Raw genomic sequence first — 20011 nt, 5'->3', positions numbered from 1 at the left:
CTACCGACTATATAACTGAAATATACAATTTTCGAAGCAAGTCAATCCCAACCATAAATAATAATTGAAAATCAAATTTAAATATTTTAAATGAAGATCATAAAAAGATTGAGTTGAAGGCTTAATGCATTGCTAGCACTGCAAATAATCCTAAAAATAAAATAAATACAAATTTATTGCCCATATTTTCAAGTCCAAATTTATTGATAGTAAAAATAATTATTAATAATAATAAAAAATTTTAGATTTTATACTCGCTATTATCTTTAAGTTAATAAATATAAAAATGAACTTAAAATTAGTACTTATTTTTAATGATACATAACTTATTCAGCAAAGTGCTAAAACTTCCCTTTGGTTTATTCAAATTTCTTAGAAACCTAGAGAAAAGTTAATAAAATTAAAATTTGTTTTTCACTTGCATTTTTGTAAAATTTTATCTGATTAACTTGTACAACAAAGTGTCAAACTTACTTTGAAAATGATTTCATAATTTATCACAGCGTGAAAAACACTTAATAAATTTCAATAGACTTGTCACACTGTGCCAAACAGGTGCCGCATTAACCTGGCCTGGCTTGTGTTGTGCCGTGTTGTGTTGCCTGTGCTGCGTTTTACTGCGTTGTGTGCTGTGTGTTGTTTTGTGTTGTAGGTGTGGACTTGGATTCAGGCCCCGGGGCGTATAATTAAGTCATTTTCAAGTTTCAGAGTTAGCCAAGTTTTCCAGTTTTCAAACATTTTATTAGTGCGCCTAATGAAGACAAAAACAAATTAAGTTTGCTATTAATAAGGCCAATTAACAATTTAGTGCAGCACACAAATACACGTGTGTGTGTTTTTTGTCACCAACAAAACAATACGACGCAGTCCTCAGCCACCAGTTTCTTTCAACATGTCTAAGCTTCTGGATGCCTTGCTCATTGACCTGAGGTCACAACGCTTCACCTTTCGCCTGATGGGTTTGGAACTGAAACCTTCGAAGCCTGGCGGACGACGTCAAGTGCTGCGATCGCCGCTAACGTTTGCGATCATGGTGATCGCCACCAGCTTTGAGTTCTGCACCGTTTGTGCCTTCATCGTGCAACACTCTAGCGAAATTGTCCTCTGCTCCGAGGCTTTGATGCACGGCGTTCAGATGATCTCCTCGCTGCTCAAAATGTGGATTTTCCTTTGGAAGTGCGAAGAACTCGTCGCTCTCATTGCCGCCATTCAACAGCCATTCGAACAGACGAACATCGATCCAGCTGAGTTGCTGATCTTCCAGCAGCAAAGTCGCATTGGCCAATCTCTGTCCAGCATTTATACGCTGATGTGCACCGGCACCTCGATCTCCTTTCTCCTCATGCCGCTCGCTCTCACGCTGCTCCGATTCAATTCAACAGGCCTCTTTGCCCCCGTCAGCTCCTTTCGAGTCGTGTGAGTAGCAGCAGCAGCAAATAAATTAACTTTATTATCAACTTATTTTATTTGGTTTACATCTTTTGTGCTGCTCTTTTTCCCGATTACTATTAATGTTCTTTACCTAATATCTTCTTAATTTTAAATCTTTTGGGTTTTTTTATACATATTCTTTATCTATTTTTTTCGTATTTATTACTCTTTTTATTTTTATGGATCTAATTAAAATTAACCATTTAATACCTCATCGTATAATTCGAATTATCTGAAAAATAGTTGACAATAATCATTCATCAAATACAATATATTTATGGTTAACTGAAAAATATAATATATACGATTATAATAAATAAATAATTATAACTATATAATGAAAAGAATTTCGTTTTTTAGAATGCCTCAAAGAAACTCTGAAAACTCCCACGATTATAGGTTTTAAACACTTTGTGAATGCTGAGTTTTCTTTTATTTTTCTTCGAGTTTTATGCATGCTTTACATTTATGTTGAAGAGGACAAATTTGATTAACATTTTCTTCGCAGTTTCGTCTTTAATTCTTTTCGTGTTCTTCTATCCACTCCATCTATCTATTATTTAAATGAATTTTGCTACATTTTCCTAATTTGCTCTTACTCTACATTTTTCTATTTCTTTTACAATATTTGAACCTTTTAAATCACTTCAATTTATCCTTTATTACCTTGTTTCTGCAAAGAATATTTATATTTACATATCTTTTAACGTTTTTTTTTTATAATTTACAAAAACACTTAATATTTTTACCTTAACATTTGTAATTTCTTTTGTCTATATTATTTCCTCTGAATTTTACTCTATTGTTTTATTAGATATGAATGTTAGCATCATATTGATTCTCTTTATTATTCAACCATTACTATTTCTACATTTAACTTATTTTCTAGTTGTCTGAATTTCTACATTACTTTTTTTCTCAATAAATTTAAGTTAACAGTTGCTCATTATACTGCTTTGCTTTAACTATTTATTACTATTATTCATTACTTTTCTTACATTTTTTTTTCATTACTTTTATTTACAATCTGTCTATATTAACAACAAGTAAATTCAACAATTACTATTAAAATTCACAGAAATAACAGTTACCCAATGAGTTTTCCTATTATGTTATATCTTACATCTTTTCTGTTGCTTGAATTTATCTCTCGGGGAGATCTAGTATGTGGAATCTTTGCAATCTTTTTAGTATTAAATTATTGTATACTAGACTTATTCTTAAATTAACTTAAATTTGTTGTAATTTACCTTTGCCTCCCATTATATGTTATTCTACACTTTATTTAATAATATATTCTTTTCTTTTTAATATATATCTCTTCTTTCCCCGGTGACAGTCTGCCCTACGATGTAACCCAACCAGAGATCTATTTCCTGGACTGCTGTCTCATGGTCTTCGTGTTGACCTTCTTCTGCTGCTCAACGAGTGGCGTGGACACGCTCTACGGCTGGTTCGTCTTCGGACTGACGGCACACTATCGCTGCCTCGTGCTGCGGCTGCAACGCATCAGCTGCAACAAAGGTTTGAGCGAGTGGCAGCTGGAGCAGCAACTGGATCAGTTGTTTGGGGAGCATGCGAAGCTGCTGAGGCTGGTGGATCGCTTTGAGTTGGCGTTCAGAGAGATCGCCTGCGTTGAGGTGCTGCTGATCTGTGTGCTCTATTGCTCAGTGATCTGTCAGTACATCATGCCACACACCAATCAGAACTTTGCCTTCCTCGGCTTCTTCTCGATGGTCGTCAGCACTCAGCTGTGCATCTATGCCGTTGGCGCCGAGCGTGTGCGACACGAGGGTCAAGAGTTCGCCCAGCAGCTGTACATGCAACTGCCGTGGCATCAACTATCCGCCCGCCTGCGGCGTCTCCTGTTGCTGCCCCTGCAACGTGCCACGAAGGAGACGCACTTGGGCGCCTACTTCTTTGTTCTCGGCCATCCTCTGCTCGTCTGGGTGAGTTTATCCAGCTAACATGAGTGGCAAAGACAACTGCATATTAAGCAGAAATTGTATCCTAATGTGGCACAGAGAACTGCAAGTTCAGCATATCAGAAAATATGTAGAAATATATAGAAAATGAGTTAATGAATTACAAATTTTAGATTTTAATAATGCAATGACAGCTGCAACTTCAGCAAAGTAAAGAATTTTGCAGAAATCTAGTTATTTATTTACCAATCAAAATATATTTCAGTGTGACAAAGTTAGCAGACTTTAAACCTAGAAACTCATTTGATAAATTACCATTGTCGCAAAGGTAGCAACAATTTATGTCATTAAAAATATATAGAAATGTAGAAAATGATTTCTTAAATTCAAAAGAAACTAATTTTCTCGACTGAAAGAGAGAACAGCAACGAGCTAGCACATTAAAAAATATATAGCAATTTTATTAAAATTCAAACAAATTTATATTCTAGCGCGGCAAATTGTTGACTGAAATATTATAATAGCATCTTAAATTCCATTATTTTTTAAATACTATAAAATGACTTTCCATAAATGGTTACCAAAAATTAAATCTAAATAAACAAACGTAGCAGCAATTTCAGCGCACAGGAAGAATATTTAATATATCTATAAATTCATTTGCTACTGAATTACAAACAAAATTATTTTCTAGAAAAAATAAATTTATATTTTCGTGTAGCAAAGTCTTGACTGCAACATACGAATACCAAAAGACAGCAGCAAGTTAACCAGAATGAAAACATCGTAACCATCTAGAAATTCATTTTCCAAATTACAAAACAAAAAAAGTGGAAGCTGTAACTTCGATTTACTTTTTTCCAAACTATAAATAAACTTTTGTTAAACAAACAATACATTTTGCAAACTGAAAATTCAATTAAAAATTTTGTTCAGCAAACTCTAGCTTATTCATCTTTCCAGGTAATAGAAATATTATTCAAAAGTATAAAATTTTACTCCTAAGAAAAGATTAATTATATAGTTCGACAATATTAATCAAAACAACAATATTAAACAAATCATTAATGGCAGCAAAAATCAATATATGTTACATATAGAAGCAAAATTGAAGATAACAACAGCATTTTTTGTTAAATATATAGTTTAGTTAGCCCTTTTCAATTTGGATCTTAAATTTTGTTTTTGCGTAAATTTTTTTAAAAGTTGGAAGCAGCTTTGCAATAAAGCTGATAAAATTGAACGCTTGCTGAATACAATGTAGAAGTCCATTTAATACAATTACTTAAATTATATCATATTTGCAGTGCTGTAATATTTCTCCTTTACATCCTGATTTCCAATTGATTGAAGCTGACTGATGGCTATTAAGTAATGCTCAAAGTTAGCTTCGAAATAAAAAGCCACTCTAAATAATAAGCACAATGTTTATATGATTAATTATTTCCCCTTTCTGAATTTATTGCAGACCTTTCGCACTGCGGGTTCGTTCACCACGCTGTTAAATGCGCTGCGAGCCAAATACGAGCACTAGAGAATTGTTACTAACTGCAAAAAGAGGTAAAAAGAAAAAAAAAAGAGAGTTGAATGAACCCAAGTGAACAAGTGAGAGAGAGACGGATGTGGTTGATTATTGTTTATTTACGTTTATTATTAAAATTACAATTACGAGCTGTTTCTCATTTTATGTACACACACAATACAAAATTATGTTTGATTTCTTTCCTGTTTTTTTTTTTCATTTTCATTTTTTGTTTGTGGAATTAAAACAACAAAATACACGAAATATGTGGAAATTAAAATAATAAAATACAAATAGTACAAATAAAACTAAAAGCTACAATTACACACAAAAGAGACACGAGAAATAAAACAAAGAAATAAAACAAAAAAAAAATATTACATTACATTAATAATAATAATCATAATAATAATAATAATAATTAGTACACACAACTAACGGAACTATTGCAAAAGAGAAGGGTGGAGGGGGAGTGGAAGAGGGTTGTCTTGGAATAAATACGAAACGAAGTAACCAAAAAGAGGTGTGAAAAGTTCTGTGTTTTGAAAGTGGGGTGGGGAAGGGGGAGGAATGTAACGAGGGGAAGGGGAAGCGGAAGGTGAAGTGATAGATAGATGGACAGTTGCTTCATCGCTTAGCTTAGCTTAGCTTAGGGCCAACAGCGGCTCCACATCGAGCGACTCCTTGGCGATCGCCTTCTTCTTGTACTTCTTTTGCAGCTTCGTCTTGGAGAGCTTCGATTTGGATTTGCTTGGCTGTTGCTTCTTCAGCGCCGCCTCCTCGAGCGCCTTCTCCCGATCGAGCAGCTCAAGCTGCTCAAAGATGTTCTTCGGATGCGGATGACTTGTGTGCGGCTTTGTCGCATTCTTCGCAGCATAGACGACGACAAACTGCGAGAATGCCGAATCCGTTGGCGTATTGATGTCCGCAAAGTCACGGAAATTGGCGAATTGCTCCTCGGGATACGTGTACTTCTGAACGAATCCCTCGCTTGGCCTGCCATGCCCGTTGTTCGCATCGCCGTAGATGTAATCGCTGTTGTCATCCGGATGATAGGGCATCTCCTCTTCGGGATAGAAAGTTCCGCCGCGCAACACTCCAAAATCACCGCTACCCAAAATCGAGGCATCAAATCCGCGTTGCTGTTGCTGCTGCTGTTGCTGTTGTTGTTGCTGCTGCTGCTGTTGTTGATGTTGCTGCTGTTGCTGATGTTGCAGCTGCTGTTGCTGCGGTGTCAGCAACGGCAATTGCAGCGGTGAATTGTCACCCAAAGGTGAGACGGGACCAGCGAAGTACGGACGCGAGTGACCTAATGGAGGCGCCTCGTGGTAGAAGGGAGGATAAAAGTTCTGCGCCGCCTGACTGTGAGAATCTCCTCCCGAGTTTGCCAACGGCGTCACATCGGAGCGCGAGATGAGCTGCGTATTTGGATTGGCAATGGGACGAAACTGTTCCTGCGACAGCGATTCCGATTGAAAGTGGCGACTCTGCGCTGTCACACGATGCTGCAACTGTTGTGGCTGCTGCTGTAGCTGCAGCTGTTGTGATTGCTGCTGCTGCTGCTGCTGGGGACTGTGCTGCAGCTGTGTGGTTGGTGGCATGTGGAAGTGCTGCTGCTCGTGGGAACGCAACACTGTGATGGGCGTAAAGTCGTTGGGCTCCATCAGCATATCGCTGTCTTCCTCGGGGAACTCAGCTGCAAAGATAGAGGAGAAAAGGAATGGAAAGGGAAGAATATTAATAAGCTGACTGAGCAATAAAAAATAGTACACTAAAACAAATAAAAGATTAAATGTATGTAACAATAAAATAAGCTGACTTCAAGAGCAATAGCAAAAAAAAAACAGTAGAGTAAGACAAATGAAAGAATAAGTATATATGGTATATATATATGTAATCAAATAAAATTAAATGTGTGGAATATTTGATTTTCAACTGACTGCTGCTGTTCTACTTTGACGAATGATTATCAACTTCTGACGACTGATGAGACCGATAGCTTCGTGCAAATTATTGTTAAATAAACAAATCAAAATATATAGTATATAGTGTTATGTATTGTGTAATTTACGATTCCAAGCAATCAACCTTTGAATTGATAGACATTCTTCATATTTATACCCGCTACCCATAGGGTAGAAGGGTATTATAACTTTGTGCCGGCAGGAAATGTATGTAACAGGTAGAAGGAGGCATCTCCGACCCTATAAAGTATATATATTCCGTCAACAGCCGAGACGATCTAGCCATGTCCGTCTGTCCGTCTGTGTGTCTGTCCGTCCGTTCGTATGAAACACTGGATCTCAGAGACTATAAGAGATAGAGCTCTTATTTTTTTTTGGACAGCATTTTTTATGTTTGCACGCAAATCAAGTTTGTTTCAAATTTTTGCCACGCCCACTTCCGCCCACGCAAATCAAAAAAAAATCGAGTAACAAGCGTAATTTTCAAGCTACTGCTGCGAATTTTGGTGTATACAATAGTAACTATAGTATTCAGATTTCTGAAAATTTGATTGCGATCAGATAAAAGTTGTTAAAGAAATACTTTTGTATGGGCAAAAACGCCTACTTACTAGGGGTCTTAGTTGCTTTGGCTGACAATCTGGTATATTGTGCCGCCTATGGTATATTTTGAATGTAGTATTATATCGATATACCAAATATAACATTTGGTATATTTTTAGTATATTTTTGTAGGTTTGGTATATTTTGATAAAATACCGCAATATTTTGATTTTATTCAAAATGGGTAGCGGGGTATCTCACAATCGAGCACACTCGACTGTAACTTTCTTACTTGTTTTATACTTCTATTCTTATCAAATTTGTTTAAAAGAATTTTGAGTTTATTCGATTGAACAAATTTGTTTATATTTACTTGTAATCTTACTTAAAAATATATTTTGAATTTGAAATATGTTTATTTATGGAAATACAGCATAATGTTTGGGAAGTTTAAGGGGATCTACAGTCCACCGAAGTAGATCAACATTTGGAGGAATTTCCGATGAAATTAAATCAAAGGAGGAGCCAAAACAAAATGAACAGAGAGTCCAAAGCTAAATACTCATCTCAATGATATGAGCTGCAAGATTTGACTCGGTCACATCCTTAGAAAACCCAAATAGATCAATAAATCATTAAAAGAAATATCGTATTCAATAAAAAAAGTATTGAATTGTAACGAACAAAGAAACAAATAATTTAAAATAAAACTTAATTCTATTGCTGATTAATAAACGCGACTTTGTCTGAAATTTGTTGCGTTCTCTGCATATAATTATCAAAAGTTCAACAACATTGTGGCCTAACAATCAAATAATAAATTGCCATAAGAATTTGTCAATCCTTTCGGTTAACGAACAGTTGAAGTTGCAATTACCATAATATAAAACAACAAGTGTTATTAAGCTTTCATAAACTTGCAAGTCTTAAACAATATTCAATACTAAACACTCACTAACATACAAAGGTAAAAAAGAATTCACGCTGATTGCGATTTTCCAATTAAAAACGGGTAAAAAAACAGACTTGAAAGAAGTGAATGACAGACAGACAGAGAAACATACAAAAAGACAGCAGGAGAGGCAGTCAGTAAAATGGCATCGCATCTTTTTCCGGCAGGCAACAAACAATAACAACAACAATAACAACAAAAAGAGAGAAACAGAAGACGTTGCGACGTCTTGACTGAGCTTCGATGGGCACAGCACTTGAGATTTGCTTCGACTTCGTCTTCGACTTCGACTTCGACGACGACTTGAAGAGTCTTCTTCGATCTTCAGCTTGGAGTGGAGTGGACCGCTTTTTGCCTCCCCCCTCAGCTGCTCATTTGCGAGTCGAGTGGTGAAATGATGACGCTGATGGGGCAGTCACAACGAACAAACAACGAAATACAAAATACAACAAAAAACAATCTGAAGAAGGAAGCGAAAGTTGCAAGTTGTTATTGTCAGCGCAGGCCACAAGTGGCACAAACACACAAATTTTTATTACATTTTTTGTATGCGCCGCGGCCAGGAAATGCAGACAACGCCAAAGTGTTGTCCATCTTCAAAGTACCCAATGCAAAAAAATGAAGATATTTAAGTCTTCTACATAATTTGCACGTTGCTGAAAACGTAATGACAACTAATGCATGACTGAAGTCTTGCCCCATTTTGAGTTGTTGCAAGTGGCTGACAATAAAAACAAAAACTAAAAAACAGTTTACTAATTGAAATGGGCACGTAAAGGTTGCAAATTAACTATGCTCGAACAGTAGATACCCTTTAAGCTGAATTCTTAAAATTGAATTTAAAAGGCTGCAAGTATCATCGATGTCTTCAGTATTTTTATTGAATATTTCAGACTTTATTCACATCTGAAAGATATCAATGAAAAAATAATGAATATATATTAAATAAATAATATAAAAATTAATTCCAAAATTCTAGACTTCTGTTTATATTATATATTATATTATATTATATATATATATATTATTTATATTATAGATTATATTAAATCTACACTTTATCCACATAACATAATAAAACTCTTTCAATGAGAACATTAAGCTACAGTTCTCTTCTATAAGTTTTTCATTTCTGTTTAATATATTATATACGCTTTATTGACAAAATGAAGCACTTTTAAACACAATTTCATCTCTTAAATAAATTCAGCATTTCCATTTAAAATGTAATCCACACTTTATATAAATTCTCGCTTTTCCAGTTCATAATTAAATATGCACTTTATTTACAAATCACTTTCCATAGCAAAATTAAACTACAGTTTAAGCGAATAGTACAAATTTTAAATAAATTCCACATTTTTATTTAATATATAATCTGAACTTTTTTGTACTTTAATACTTGATTTAATAATAATAAATAAATAAAAAAAACTCTTAAATAAATTCTGCATTTCTTTTGAATATTTTATCAACAGTTTTCAATTGCAATCTCATTTCATAAATATATTCTGCATTTCTATTTCATATAAAATCTTCAATTTATCCACAAAAAAAAACACTTTTAATAGAAATTGTATCTCTTAAATACATTATACTTTTTTATTTAATATTTAATATACAATTTTGAATCGCAAGCTTATCTCTTGAATTATTTCTGCATTTCTATTTAATATTTTTTTCTACACTTTAGCACTTTCAATGGCAACAATAAACTCTCGAGTATTTCTGTTTGAACAGAACAGCAGCAACAAATTCGTTCGTTCGCTTGTCAATTGTGTAGCCTCAATTTATGGCCGCTTGCAGGGTATCTGCGTGTGTCAATCTGCGTTGCATGCAACACATCAAATGCCACATTCTTTATGCAGCACAACCACAACAACAACAACAACAGGCTCAAAGCAATACAAAATACTCGCAGTTTGTCATACAATCAGCTGTCCGGATCGTTGCCTTAAATTCTTTTCGCGTTGTTGCACCACCCCGTGCAGCAGTTGCATGTCCCGCCCCCCCTGCGACAATACAAAACGGCAGTGGCTCGATTCAAATTTGTTGTCGATGTTGTCGTTGTTGTGGTTGTTGTTGCTGTTGTTGCTGGCTGCCGTTGAGCAGTCAAATGTCGTCTCGATAAAAGTAAAGTCGATAATAATGTGAGCAGCTGGCAGCTGGCATAAATTTTGTTCTAGCCATGTTCGCCTGTCAGCTAGTCCAAGTCGGAGATCAAGACCCACCAGACACCCACCCATCCACCCGATCTCTCTCTCCCACACTCTGCCACCATTCTTGCACTCCCTTCCCCCTCCTCTCTTCTTGGATTGCCACCTGACAAGCAGCAAAGCAGCAAAACACGAGCACGAGCCGCCTTTTCATATGGGGCAGTTGCATGGAGTTGACTCTTGTGCCGCTTGTGTCGCTCCATCGGCATTATTTCAACATGAATTTCGATTTTCACCTTACTGCCTTACAGCCTAACGGTTCTTGCTTCGACTTCTTATACACTTCTTTTCAGCCCGCATCAATTGACTTTTTAATCTAGTTGGGTTAATATTGATTTCAACACATTTTAAATGCTAAATGCAGCTTAGAATTTAGCTTATTTTCTCAATTTAAGCTTTGAAAAGTGAAGTTGAAATTTCTAAATTTTGAAATGAAAATGTCTGATTTCAAAAGTAAAGTTAAATTTAATTTAAAATTATAGAAAAGAACAGTTTCATAATCAAACACAAAAAATAATAATGCGATACAAAAATGTAAACTTTACAATATGCAACATATAAAGAATATTATTATAAAGCTTTAAGGAAACATCACTTTTCCATTTTTCATTTTGACTTCTGGCAATTCAATAAATATCAATCAGAAATAATTTTGAATATATTCTCAATTGTTGTCTTTCTTTTATTTGTGAGTGATTTATACGATAATAAAACATGTTCGGGAAGGTCAATCAAAATTGTGCAAAACCATTTAATCTCTTGAATCTTGCTTTATAGCAATTTCATTTGATTTTTTACTTATTAGAATTACACCATCATGTCGTATACTTAATAATGTTTTGGAAGGTCAATAAAAATAATGCAATAACAGTTCTAATTCCTCAAAATTATGCAAATTATTCTATTTTCAACTAACTTTTGACCAATTATTTTATTGTATATCTTGTTGGGAAGAAATATTCCCACATGACGTATACTTAATATTTACTTGCGCGCTCAAAAAATATGTCTTCTTAAATTACTTAAATGTTTACAAATTATGTAAATTTTACAATTACGCTTTATAAAATAACTGTTATAGTTTTGAATATTCAAGAAGAAGAATTATTACCGCATGGCGTATACTTAATATTTGCTTTGCAAGCTCAGCTAAAAATCTAAATACAATATTTGTAATTCCCGATTGTTTAAATGTTTCAAAATTATGTGAATTTGTCTTCTAGCAATTATTTTGTTTATTTTATCAAAATGTAGAATTATTTCCACATGGCGTATACTAAATATTTTTTACAAGCTCAATAATAAGTACCCAACAAAAAGTTAACTATTATTTTAACTATTAATTTTCAATTGCTCTTTAAGAAATTCTAGTTTATTTCTTACTCGGAAGGACTCTTCCCACATTGCGTATACGTAATATTTGCTTGTGCAGGCTAAACAAAAAATGTAATATATTTCAAAATTATGTAAATTAAACCTTTTCAATTGTGATTTGACAATTATATTTTTTTATATTTTTAAGTAGAATTATTCCCACGTGGCGTATACTTAATATTTGGTTTGCAAGCTTAATAAAAAGAAGTCAAATATTTGAAATGAAATGAAATTATGTAAATTAGTTTTCTCAAATTATGCTTTAAGCAATTATTCTATTAAAATATTCACTTGAAAGAATTATTCCCACATGGCGAATACTTAATATTGCTGTGCAAGCTTAATAAAAAGAAGCTAAAGAACAATTTAAATATTTCCAAAATATGTATCTTAATCTTTATCAATTGTGACTTGAACAATTATCTTGTTGTTTACTCTTTAGTAGAATTATTCCCACCTTGGCGTATACTTAATATTGCTGTGCACGCTCAGTAAGTACGATACATTGAAAAGTTGAAATATTTCAAGCATGTCTTGCAAATGATCGTGTTTAATAACCATAACAAATTGCTGTCAGACCAAAGAAAAAAAAGGGTATCTAAAATGCTTGAGAGACAGTTGCCATTATTGTGGAGGTTGTTGCTGCTGTTGCTCTGGGTATTGTTGTTGGTTGTTGAGGTTGTTGAGGTTGTTGTTGCTGTTGCTGTTTGCCAGCCTGGATTGCATATTGACACCCGCTGGTTGTGTTTTTTTATTTCTTTTCTTTTCGAGCAAAACGGAACATAATGAGTTTGTTAAGTGTAATTGGCAATCGCCTGGCTACGTTTCGTTTGTTGGGCTTGTCTCGAGTTGAGTTTGGCCTGGCTTCGCTTGTGGGGGAGCTGTGACTGTGTCCGCTGTATGCTGCGGTTTGATGATTTTCACTCGATACTCGTAGATAGCGCAAAAATGGGTCAAACAGATTTTCGGCTTTTGTGGCAGCGATATGTCGTGTATTAAGTATAAATTACTTTATTATTTATTTGGCTTGCGCGCTACAGGCCAACACTGCACCTCACGTTTTCCAACTATTTCTTTCTTTCGCTCGATTATCAACTGAGCCTGAGCCTAAGCCTGAGCTCAGCTCAGCTAATTTGCAAAATTGTGCTCCCCCTAAAGACAGTAACGAACTCAACTATGCGACCATATCAAACGAATCAACAAACATAAGTTACACCAGCAACCAGATTGACTCCGTCGCAACACAATTCTGCTCTCTGACTAAGCACGATCTAATTTGCAATACAATTCACAGCTACTGCAATGAGATTGACTCGCTACTCATATCAGCAATATCTATAATAAGTTTCTACTTTAATTTCAAACAGCACTTATAAAAAAAAAACTTATCAATATAAGTTGCTGTTTAATATATAAGTAAAATTGGATATCGATTGAGGGCAACTGAATGTTATACAAAAAGAACGCATTACAACAAAATAAATTTATGATGTCAATCTGAAGTTCTCAGTTGATCAAACTTGCTCCTAAATTTTAAATAAATAACGTTTCACATAATAAATATCGTTCAATATGATATCCTTAATAAAATGTGTTCGTATTGTGATTAAATTCTTGCATCTTAACTCTCTTATTGGTTTGCGCTCATAGTTCAGTTTGTGAGTCAGTCAAGGCAAGAGTTTGGTAATCGATGGTGTAAAAAAATCATTGCCAAAAATTAGCCTAAATGTGTGCTAAATATATGTAAATGTGTTTGACTAAAAGTGAAGTCGGATGTGTTCAGTGGGCGTGGTTAGACAGAAGGCTTTCACGAAGTTTGCTCAGCTTGCTAGAGGTGTTCCTGCTCAACTGTTACTCAACAGTTTGGTAGAAATGCAATAAGTTGGCGACTTAAGCAGATTTGCTTCACTGAAAAGTGTGAAAAAGTCATTGCCTGAGATTTTACAAAAGGCGGGCTGAATTAGTGGGCATGGTTTGGCAGTAGAACTTGAGAAATATTTCCCAGTTTACATGCATAGGTATACATATGTATGTGTGTACTTCTGATCAATTGCTGCTGCTGTGATAATCAAATGTGACCTCAGCTTTATGTTAGAATATTCTGACCACATTTGTCATTGGCCTTTGGATATTAAATAAGTCGAGCAAGCATGTGAATTGTGTGCATGAATTTCATTAAAAATAACGAGAAATCTTTATTATAATAATAAAATGAAATAAATACACAACAATAATATTCTATAATATGATGAAAAATTACTTCTCAGTTTGTACTTGAAATAATTCAAAGGTAATCAACCCGCAAATGCTTAAATAGCAAGTCAAGAACAGAAATATTTATATATTATGAGGTACTAATTGAGTAAATTGCAAAAAACTGAACTGAATAAGCATTTGGGGAAGGAATTATGTGTTCGATTAAGGAAGTAAATGCAATAAAGTAAAAGTGTTTAAACAATGCGAAATTGGGCGATTAAAGTACATGAATGCGTATATGATTATTAATTACGATCGAAATTGCACATAAATTATTCATTATGCGAATGAATGAACGTCTGAATGGATAATAGCAACAGTTATAAGACTCTAATAAAGAAACCCAACAAGCAAAAATAAAAAAAGACCGATAGCGAAAACGAAAACGAAAGCAAAAGCAGAAACAAAACAAAATAGAATAATTATAAATTATGATCGTTACAATTTTTGTTGTTGTGCAAAATAATAATAAAGACAGCCAAAAAAAAAAACAAAAACAAAAGACACAAGCGCTCGCGGCGCCAAAAAGTGGCAGCAACAACGACGACGACAACAGCAAGACATGAAAACACAAAAAAAAAACAAACAAGTCTGATACCGAAATTTAACTCTATTCGGCAGACGAACACAAATCGCGCAACACTTTCATCAAGTGAGTGTGTGTGCTCATCAATCATTCATTCATTCACTCACTCATTCAAGCTAGGGAAAAAAAACGAAAGCAAACCGCGAAAAACTTCAGAAAGTCACGAAACGAACGCTAACGGCATTTCATTTGAATGATGTTGATGGATGAGAGATGCCCCAAAGGGAACCGCATATCAATTGTCTCTACACACGTAAAAAAGACAGCAAAAGAGAATTCAGATCAACATATGCACGATATATAGAGAGATGCTATAATAACTGCTAGATTGCAATCAAAAGAGACAAATAATCAACATAGTTATTCTATTTGAAAGATCAACTTTAAAATAAATAAAATATGAATAAAAAATAATAATATTTTGCTTATACTATAGTTCATCTTTCAAATAAAATAATAATGCTGACCTTATTTAAATAACGAATACAATGTTTCTATTGCAATGAAAAAATTTCGAAATAAAATAATCAAATTATTGTTGTATATGCATCTGAGCACACTGTCTATAACTATCGATAGTTCGATACAAATCTTTTTAAAGTTAAATTGTTTTTTAATGCAACTACTTTATATAGTTTGAAAACATCACTTAAAACTTTGTTATAGTCAAATTGCATCAATTAACAATGCAGCAAAAATACATAAAAAAAAAAATAATGAAATTATATTGTAAATTTTCTTGTTTCAATCAGTTGCGCTTTCACGCTGAAGAGAAAGTTTTAGAAAATATTAAAGTTTCAAGAAACAGCGACCCAGACCTTGAAAATAAAGCAGTAGCAGACAGAAATAGAAATATAGAGGCAGAGACTGACTTTATGCTGATGTAGAGTTGATTATTTACATAATAATGAAACTGACAGCAAAAATAGATTGACAATAGTTGAAATATTTATTTTTAAATTTGAATTAAAATGAATAAATTTTTATATAAAATACAGATAAAGAAAGCGAAAGCGAACTTAAATAGTTCTTTATATATTATTTTGAACTTGTTCGTTAAGTTATAAAAGTAAGAGAAAAAAGAAAATATTAATAAAGAAATGCACATGTTATAAAAGTAGATAAAGAATTAAAAATAATTAAATATCAATTCTGAAAAATATGAGCGAAATAAGAAAAGCCTTAAATTAGAATAAAAAATGCAATTATACAAAACAAAAAATTACAAAATAAAAATCCAAAGAGAAAAAGAAATGTAAATAAAGAAGTAATTAATCATGAAGTAGTGAAAAACCTTAAAAATTTAAAAAACATAAAATATAAATTCTCGAACAAAATTAGAGAAATAAGAAATACCCTAAAGAAAAATAAGTGCAATCATATATAACAAAAATAAGTTATTAAAAAATTTAAAAGAAATAAAAAAAAATAGGAAACGTAGATAAAGAAATAGTTGGTTATAAATAACGAAATTAAAACAAAGTATGAAATCTCAAAATCTCAAATAAATCAGCGAAATAAGAAAAGCTTTAAAGAAAAGTTCGAAAAAGAAATGCAATTACATATAACAAAATATAAAACAATTTAATAGACAACTCAAACAATAGCTATAAAAACAAATGAAGCAAAATTAGCGGAAGGGATTGAAGAAAAAAAAATGAAAAAAAGCGAGCACAATGAGTGAGATCTTAATTGAAATGAGTGTCGAAATGCGAGCGACTATTGTAGCGCAACAGCAATAATAATATCAAATCTGGAAATTAAATTAATAAACGTGCGACGTAAGTGATAAATACCGACGAATCGTTGTTGGATCTTTGTTGGTCGGTTATTATTACAACGTCTGTCCAACGTTATTATAGACGTTGCATGAATTATGAAAGTGTTAAACAATAAAAGGCGAAAGAAGAAAAGAAAAGAAATGAAAAGTCAAACAAAGCAAAGATATTTCATAACTGAAAACAAACTGAGCTTGGGGAGAAAGAGCAAAAAGCAGAGACTAAAGTGAGGCAAGTCAAATAATTATAGTCATAATGAGAGAGGGGGGAGGGAAGAGGGGAGCGTGGTGTGTGTGCGTGTGTAGTTGCGCTGGGTTGAGTACTCGTAACATGATGACCCTGATGATGGTGACGATGACGATGACGACTCTGGCGGTACAACGGGGCGTATGCGTTAAATTGAGCGCGTCGTGCCCACAGAAAAAAAGGGGCCAAAAGTGTGTGTGTGTGCGCAAGTGTGTGTGCAGACAGCATGACACTGGCATAAGTGTGTGTTTAGTCATCGCAAGAAAGATTGCACACTGCGATTGCTTGTTGTAGCACGAGTATTTTTATACATGACACTTCTTCAATTTGAATTCACAATTCGCTGATTATCGGTCTTTGTTCAACAGCCAACAGCAATTGCAGTGCGGTGGCTGCGTGGGCGTCAGCCGTGTAATTAACACATTGTTCACAACAACGACATCAGCTCAGCTCAGCTCTGTTGCAACACACACGCAACGCACACGCGGCGTATTAGTAATGCGACCGCAACGCATCTAAGTGGGCGTTAAATGGGCGTTCATTACGTTGATGTTCATGTTCATGTTGTTCATGTCTGCGCCCTCCCATTGAACGTTGACGTTGACGTTGACGATGATGATACTTAGCCCAGCACTTAACCGGGCTAACAGTTGGTCCCATAAATATGCCGACACTTGTGCGCTGATACAGTTGAGCGCCTATTGATTACGAGATTACGATTTAAATGTTGCACATTTCACAGCTCGATCTCTGTGCACAGCTTTCGTTGCAAGCCAATGCAATTGAGATTTTATGTAGAATGTATATTACAGTGTATAATAAATAAACATAAACCTCAACACACACACCTTAATTACCACGCTATGAAAATTATGATGTGTCACATAGAACTTGCCTTAATCAGCAGCTGAAACTCAAGAGCAATTTTTGCTTACTAAGCCTTTTTTCTAGTGGCAGAAAACTATGATTATGAGTCATTAGTAATGACTAAGATTCAATAAACAGATAGGTATATACCTAAATAATAACATGAAGAATAATGCATTTGTTGAAAATGCAGTGAAAGTAAAGTAAAAAGAATTTACAAAATAAATCTGTTTATAATTCATAACTTATCTTCAGTCAGGAATATTCTCAAATAAGTAAATAAATAAATACATGAATAATTCATAAGCTACATAGCTTCCATTCAGAGAGTAAAGAATATTGCCCAGAACAGATTAACGAATAAATAAAAATATAAATAAACAAAATAAATAAAAAATGGGTTTAATAGCTTTAATAATTAGTGATGCTAATTCTTAAAATAATTTCATTAAGAATGTAACTATTAGTCAGTTAAGCTTTAGTCATTACTACAAACTTATTAGCATTGTTTTCATCTACAAGAAAAAAAACATGAATTAATTTTGTAGAATAATTTCATATGGAATATTGGCCAAAATTTATAAATACAAAAGTCTAAAAATACGTTAATAATTCTTAAACGTTCTTCGCTTCAGATAACAAATAAAATAAATCAAAGCAATTTGCTGGTGAGAAACTTAGAGACTTGCCTCATGTTGTTGCTGTTGTCAATGCTGAGAGCAATGTTGCAGCCACACACACACACACACACACAAAAAGTGCATTGACAACGACAAGCACATTGACAACTCTGACTGCGACTCCACAAGTTGCGAGTCGATAATAAGTTAAGAGAAATGTATGCAACAAGTTGCGAGTTGCAACCTACACACACATTCGCTGTGCGATAAATAGCGACGATAAATCGGCGCATGACTTGATTATGATGCATGCCACATGTATTGCCGATTGTCGATTGCCGGTGGCCGGTGGCAGCAGTACAAAAAAACAAAACAAAAACGGCCACAGGCGACGCCCAAAAAGCAACAACTTGCAACCAACCCATCAGCAACTTGCCGCAATTTTCCGGCACTTTGTTGGCACTTACAGCAAACGCATGCGTGTTCAACTTTACTTTATGTCTGTGTGTCTGTGTGTGTGTGGTAAGTTTAGCTCATAAATTTCAAAATTCACAATAAATGCAACCACAATTATCAACAGACGGCACTTTCACCAGCCGCAACAGGTTTGTGAACGAGCCTGCAACATAAATTATTGAAATCAATTTGCGAATCTCGCTTTTGCATCATTGCATCGATTGCAGTTGCTTTGTCGTTGTTGTTGTTGTTGTTACTTCAAGTTGCAATTGCAATTGGTAATTACGGTTTGACCTTTGAAGTGGAGCAAGTTGTGCGTAAGTTTTGAGGCAACAACTTTTAATTAAATGCAGCAAATTATATAAATCATAATTCAAGAAATCAACAAATTTGAGTTTTTCCTTAATGAATCAAGAGTCCCATTAAATATAGTATTTAATATTATAACTATATAAATTAAAGTAAAAAATAAACAAAAAAATTAACTGGAGATTGGATATATTATATTACTAGACAATTGAATTTGTTACCCAAAACAAATATGAAAACAGTCAACAAAAAAAAGAGACATTCAATTATCATTAAAAAAATAAAGAATGTCATCATAAAGGACTATATATTATTATTTCATATGCTATCAAAACTATCAAGTAAATAATAATCAAACAAGTAAAACTACTAAGAGTAGAGGGTGTTTGAAATACCCGCTTAATATACCGCAAAAATACTAAAATATACCTAAGTCGATACTCTATAGTATATTTTTCACAGTAGTTTTATATCAATATACCAAATATAATCAAATAAGTAAAACTACTATGAGTAAAGTGTGTTTGAAATACCCGTTTAATATACCGCAAAAATACTAAAATATACCTAAGTCTATACTCTATAGTATATTTTTCACTGTAGTTTTATATCAATATACCAAATATAGATGTTACTATATTTGTAGTATTTTCTGGTGTATTAATTTGATATATTTTGAAATTCATACCGCAAAAATACTAAAATATACCTAAGTCTATATTCTATAGTATATTGTGAATGTAGTTCTATATTAATATACCAAATATAGATTATAGTATAATATACTATAGATTTATAGTATTTCCTGATGTATTAATTTGATATATTTTAAAATTTATACCACAAAAATACTAAAATATACCTAAGCCTATACATTCTAAGGTATATTTTGAATATAGTACTATAACAATATTCCAAATATAGTCATTGGTATATTTTAAGTATTTTTTGCGGTATATTAATTTG

General features: G+C 33.6%; 2 protein-coding genes across 3 annotated transcripts in view; one reads left to right on the top strand and one right to left on the bottom strand.

Annotated features, from left to right (window-relative positions):
- The first annotated feature begins 719 nt into the window (after positions 1-719).
- LOC132796069 (odorant receptor 1a) lies at positions 720-4956 on the top strand. Its single transcript, XM_060807099.1, has 3 exons — positions 720-1416; positions 2771-3380; positions 4825-4956. The coding sequence occupies exons 1-3, from the start codon at positions 893-895 to the stop codon at positions 4888-4890; spliced, it is 1200 nt and encodes a 399-aa protein (XP_060663082.1). The 5' UTR covers positions 720-892; the 3' UTR covers positions 4891-4956.
- A 48-nt stretch (positions 4957-5004) lies between these two features.
- Positions 5005-20011, bottom strand: part of LOC132796071 (myb-like protein I) — a 50803-nt gene continuing 35796 nt past the window's right edge. For both annotated transcript variants that reach the window (XM_060807101.1, XM_060807100.1), the window contains exon 3: positions 5005-6574. In XM_060807101.1, the coding sequence (XP_060663084.1) occupies positions 5523-6574 (1052 nt within the window). In that variant the 3' untranslated portion in view covers positions 5005-5522. The remainder of the gene's footprint in view (positions 6575-20011) is intronic.

Source organism: Drosophila nasuta, chromosome X (assembly GCF_023558535.2).
Source record: "Drosophila nasuta strain 15112-1781.00 chromosome X, ASM2355853v1, whole genome shotgun sequence".
Lineage (NCBI taxonomy): Eukaryota > Metazoa > Arthropoda > Insecta > Diptera > Drosophilidae > Drosophila > Drosophila nasuta.
This window is presented reverse-complemented; position numbering and strand designations above follow the sequence as displayed.

Coding starts and splice junctions, on each gene's coding strand:
- LOC132796069 (XM_060807099.1), top strand. CDS start 893: ATGTCTAAGCTTCTGGATGCCTTGCTCATTGACCTGAGGTCACAACGC. Junction 1,417..2,770: donor GTCAGCTCCTTTCGAGTCGT/GTGAGTAGCAGC, acceptor CCCCGGTGACAG/TCTGCCCTACGATGTAACCC. Junction 3,381..4,824: donor GCCATCCTCTGCTCGTCTGG/GTGAGTTTATCC, acceptor AATTTATTGCAG/ACCTTTCGCACTGCGGGTTC.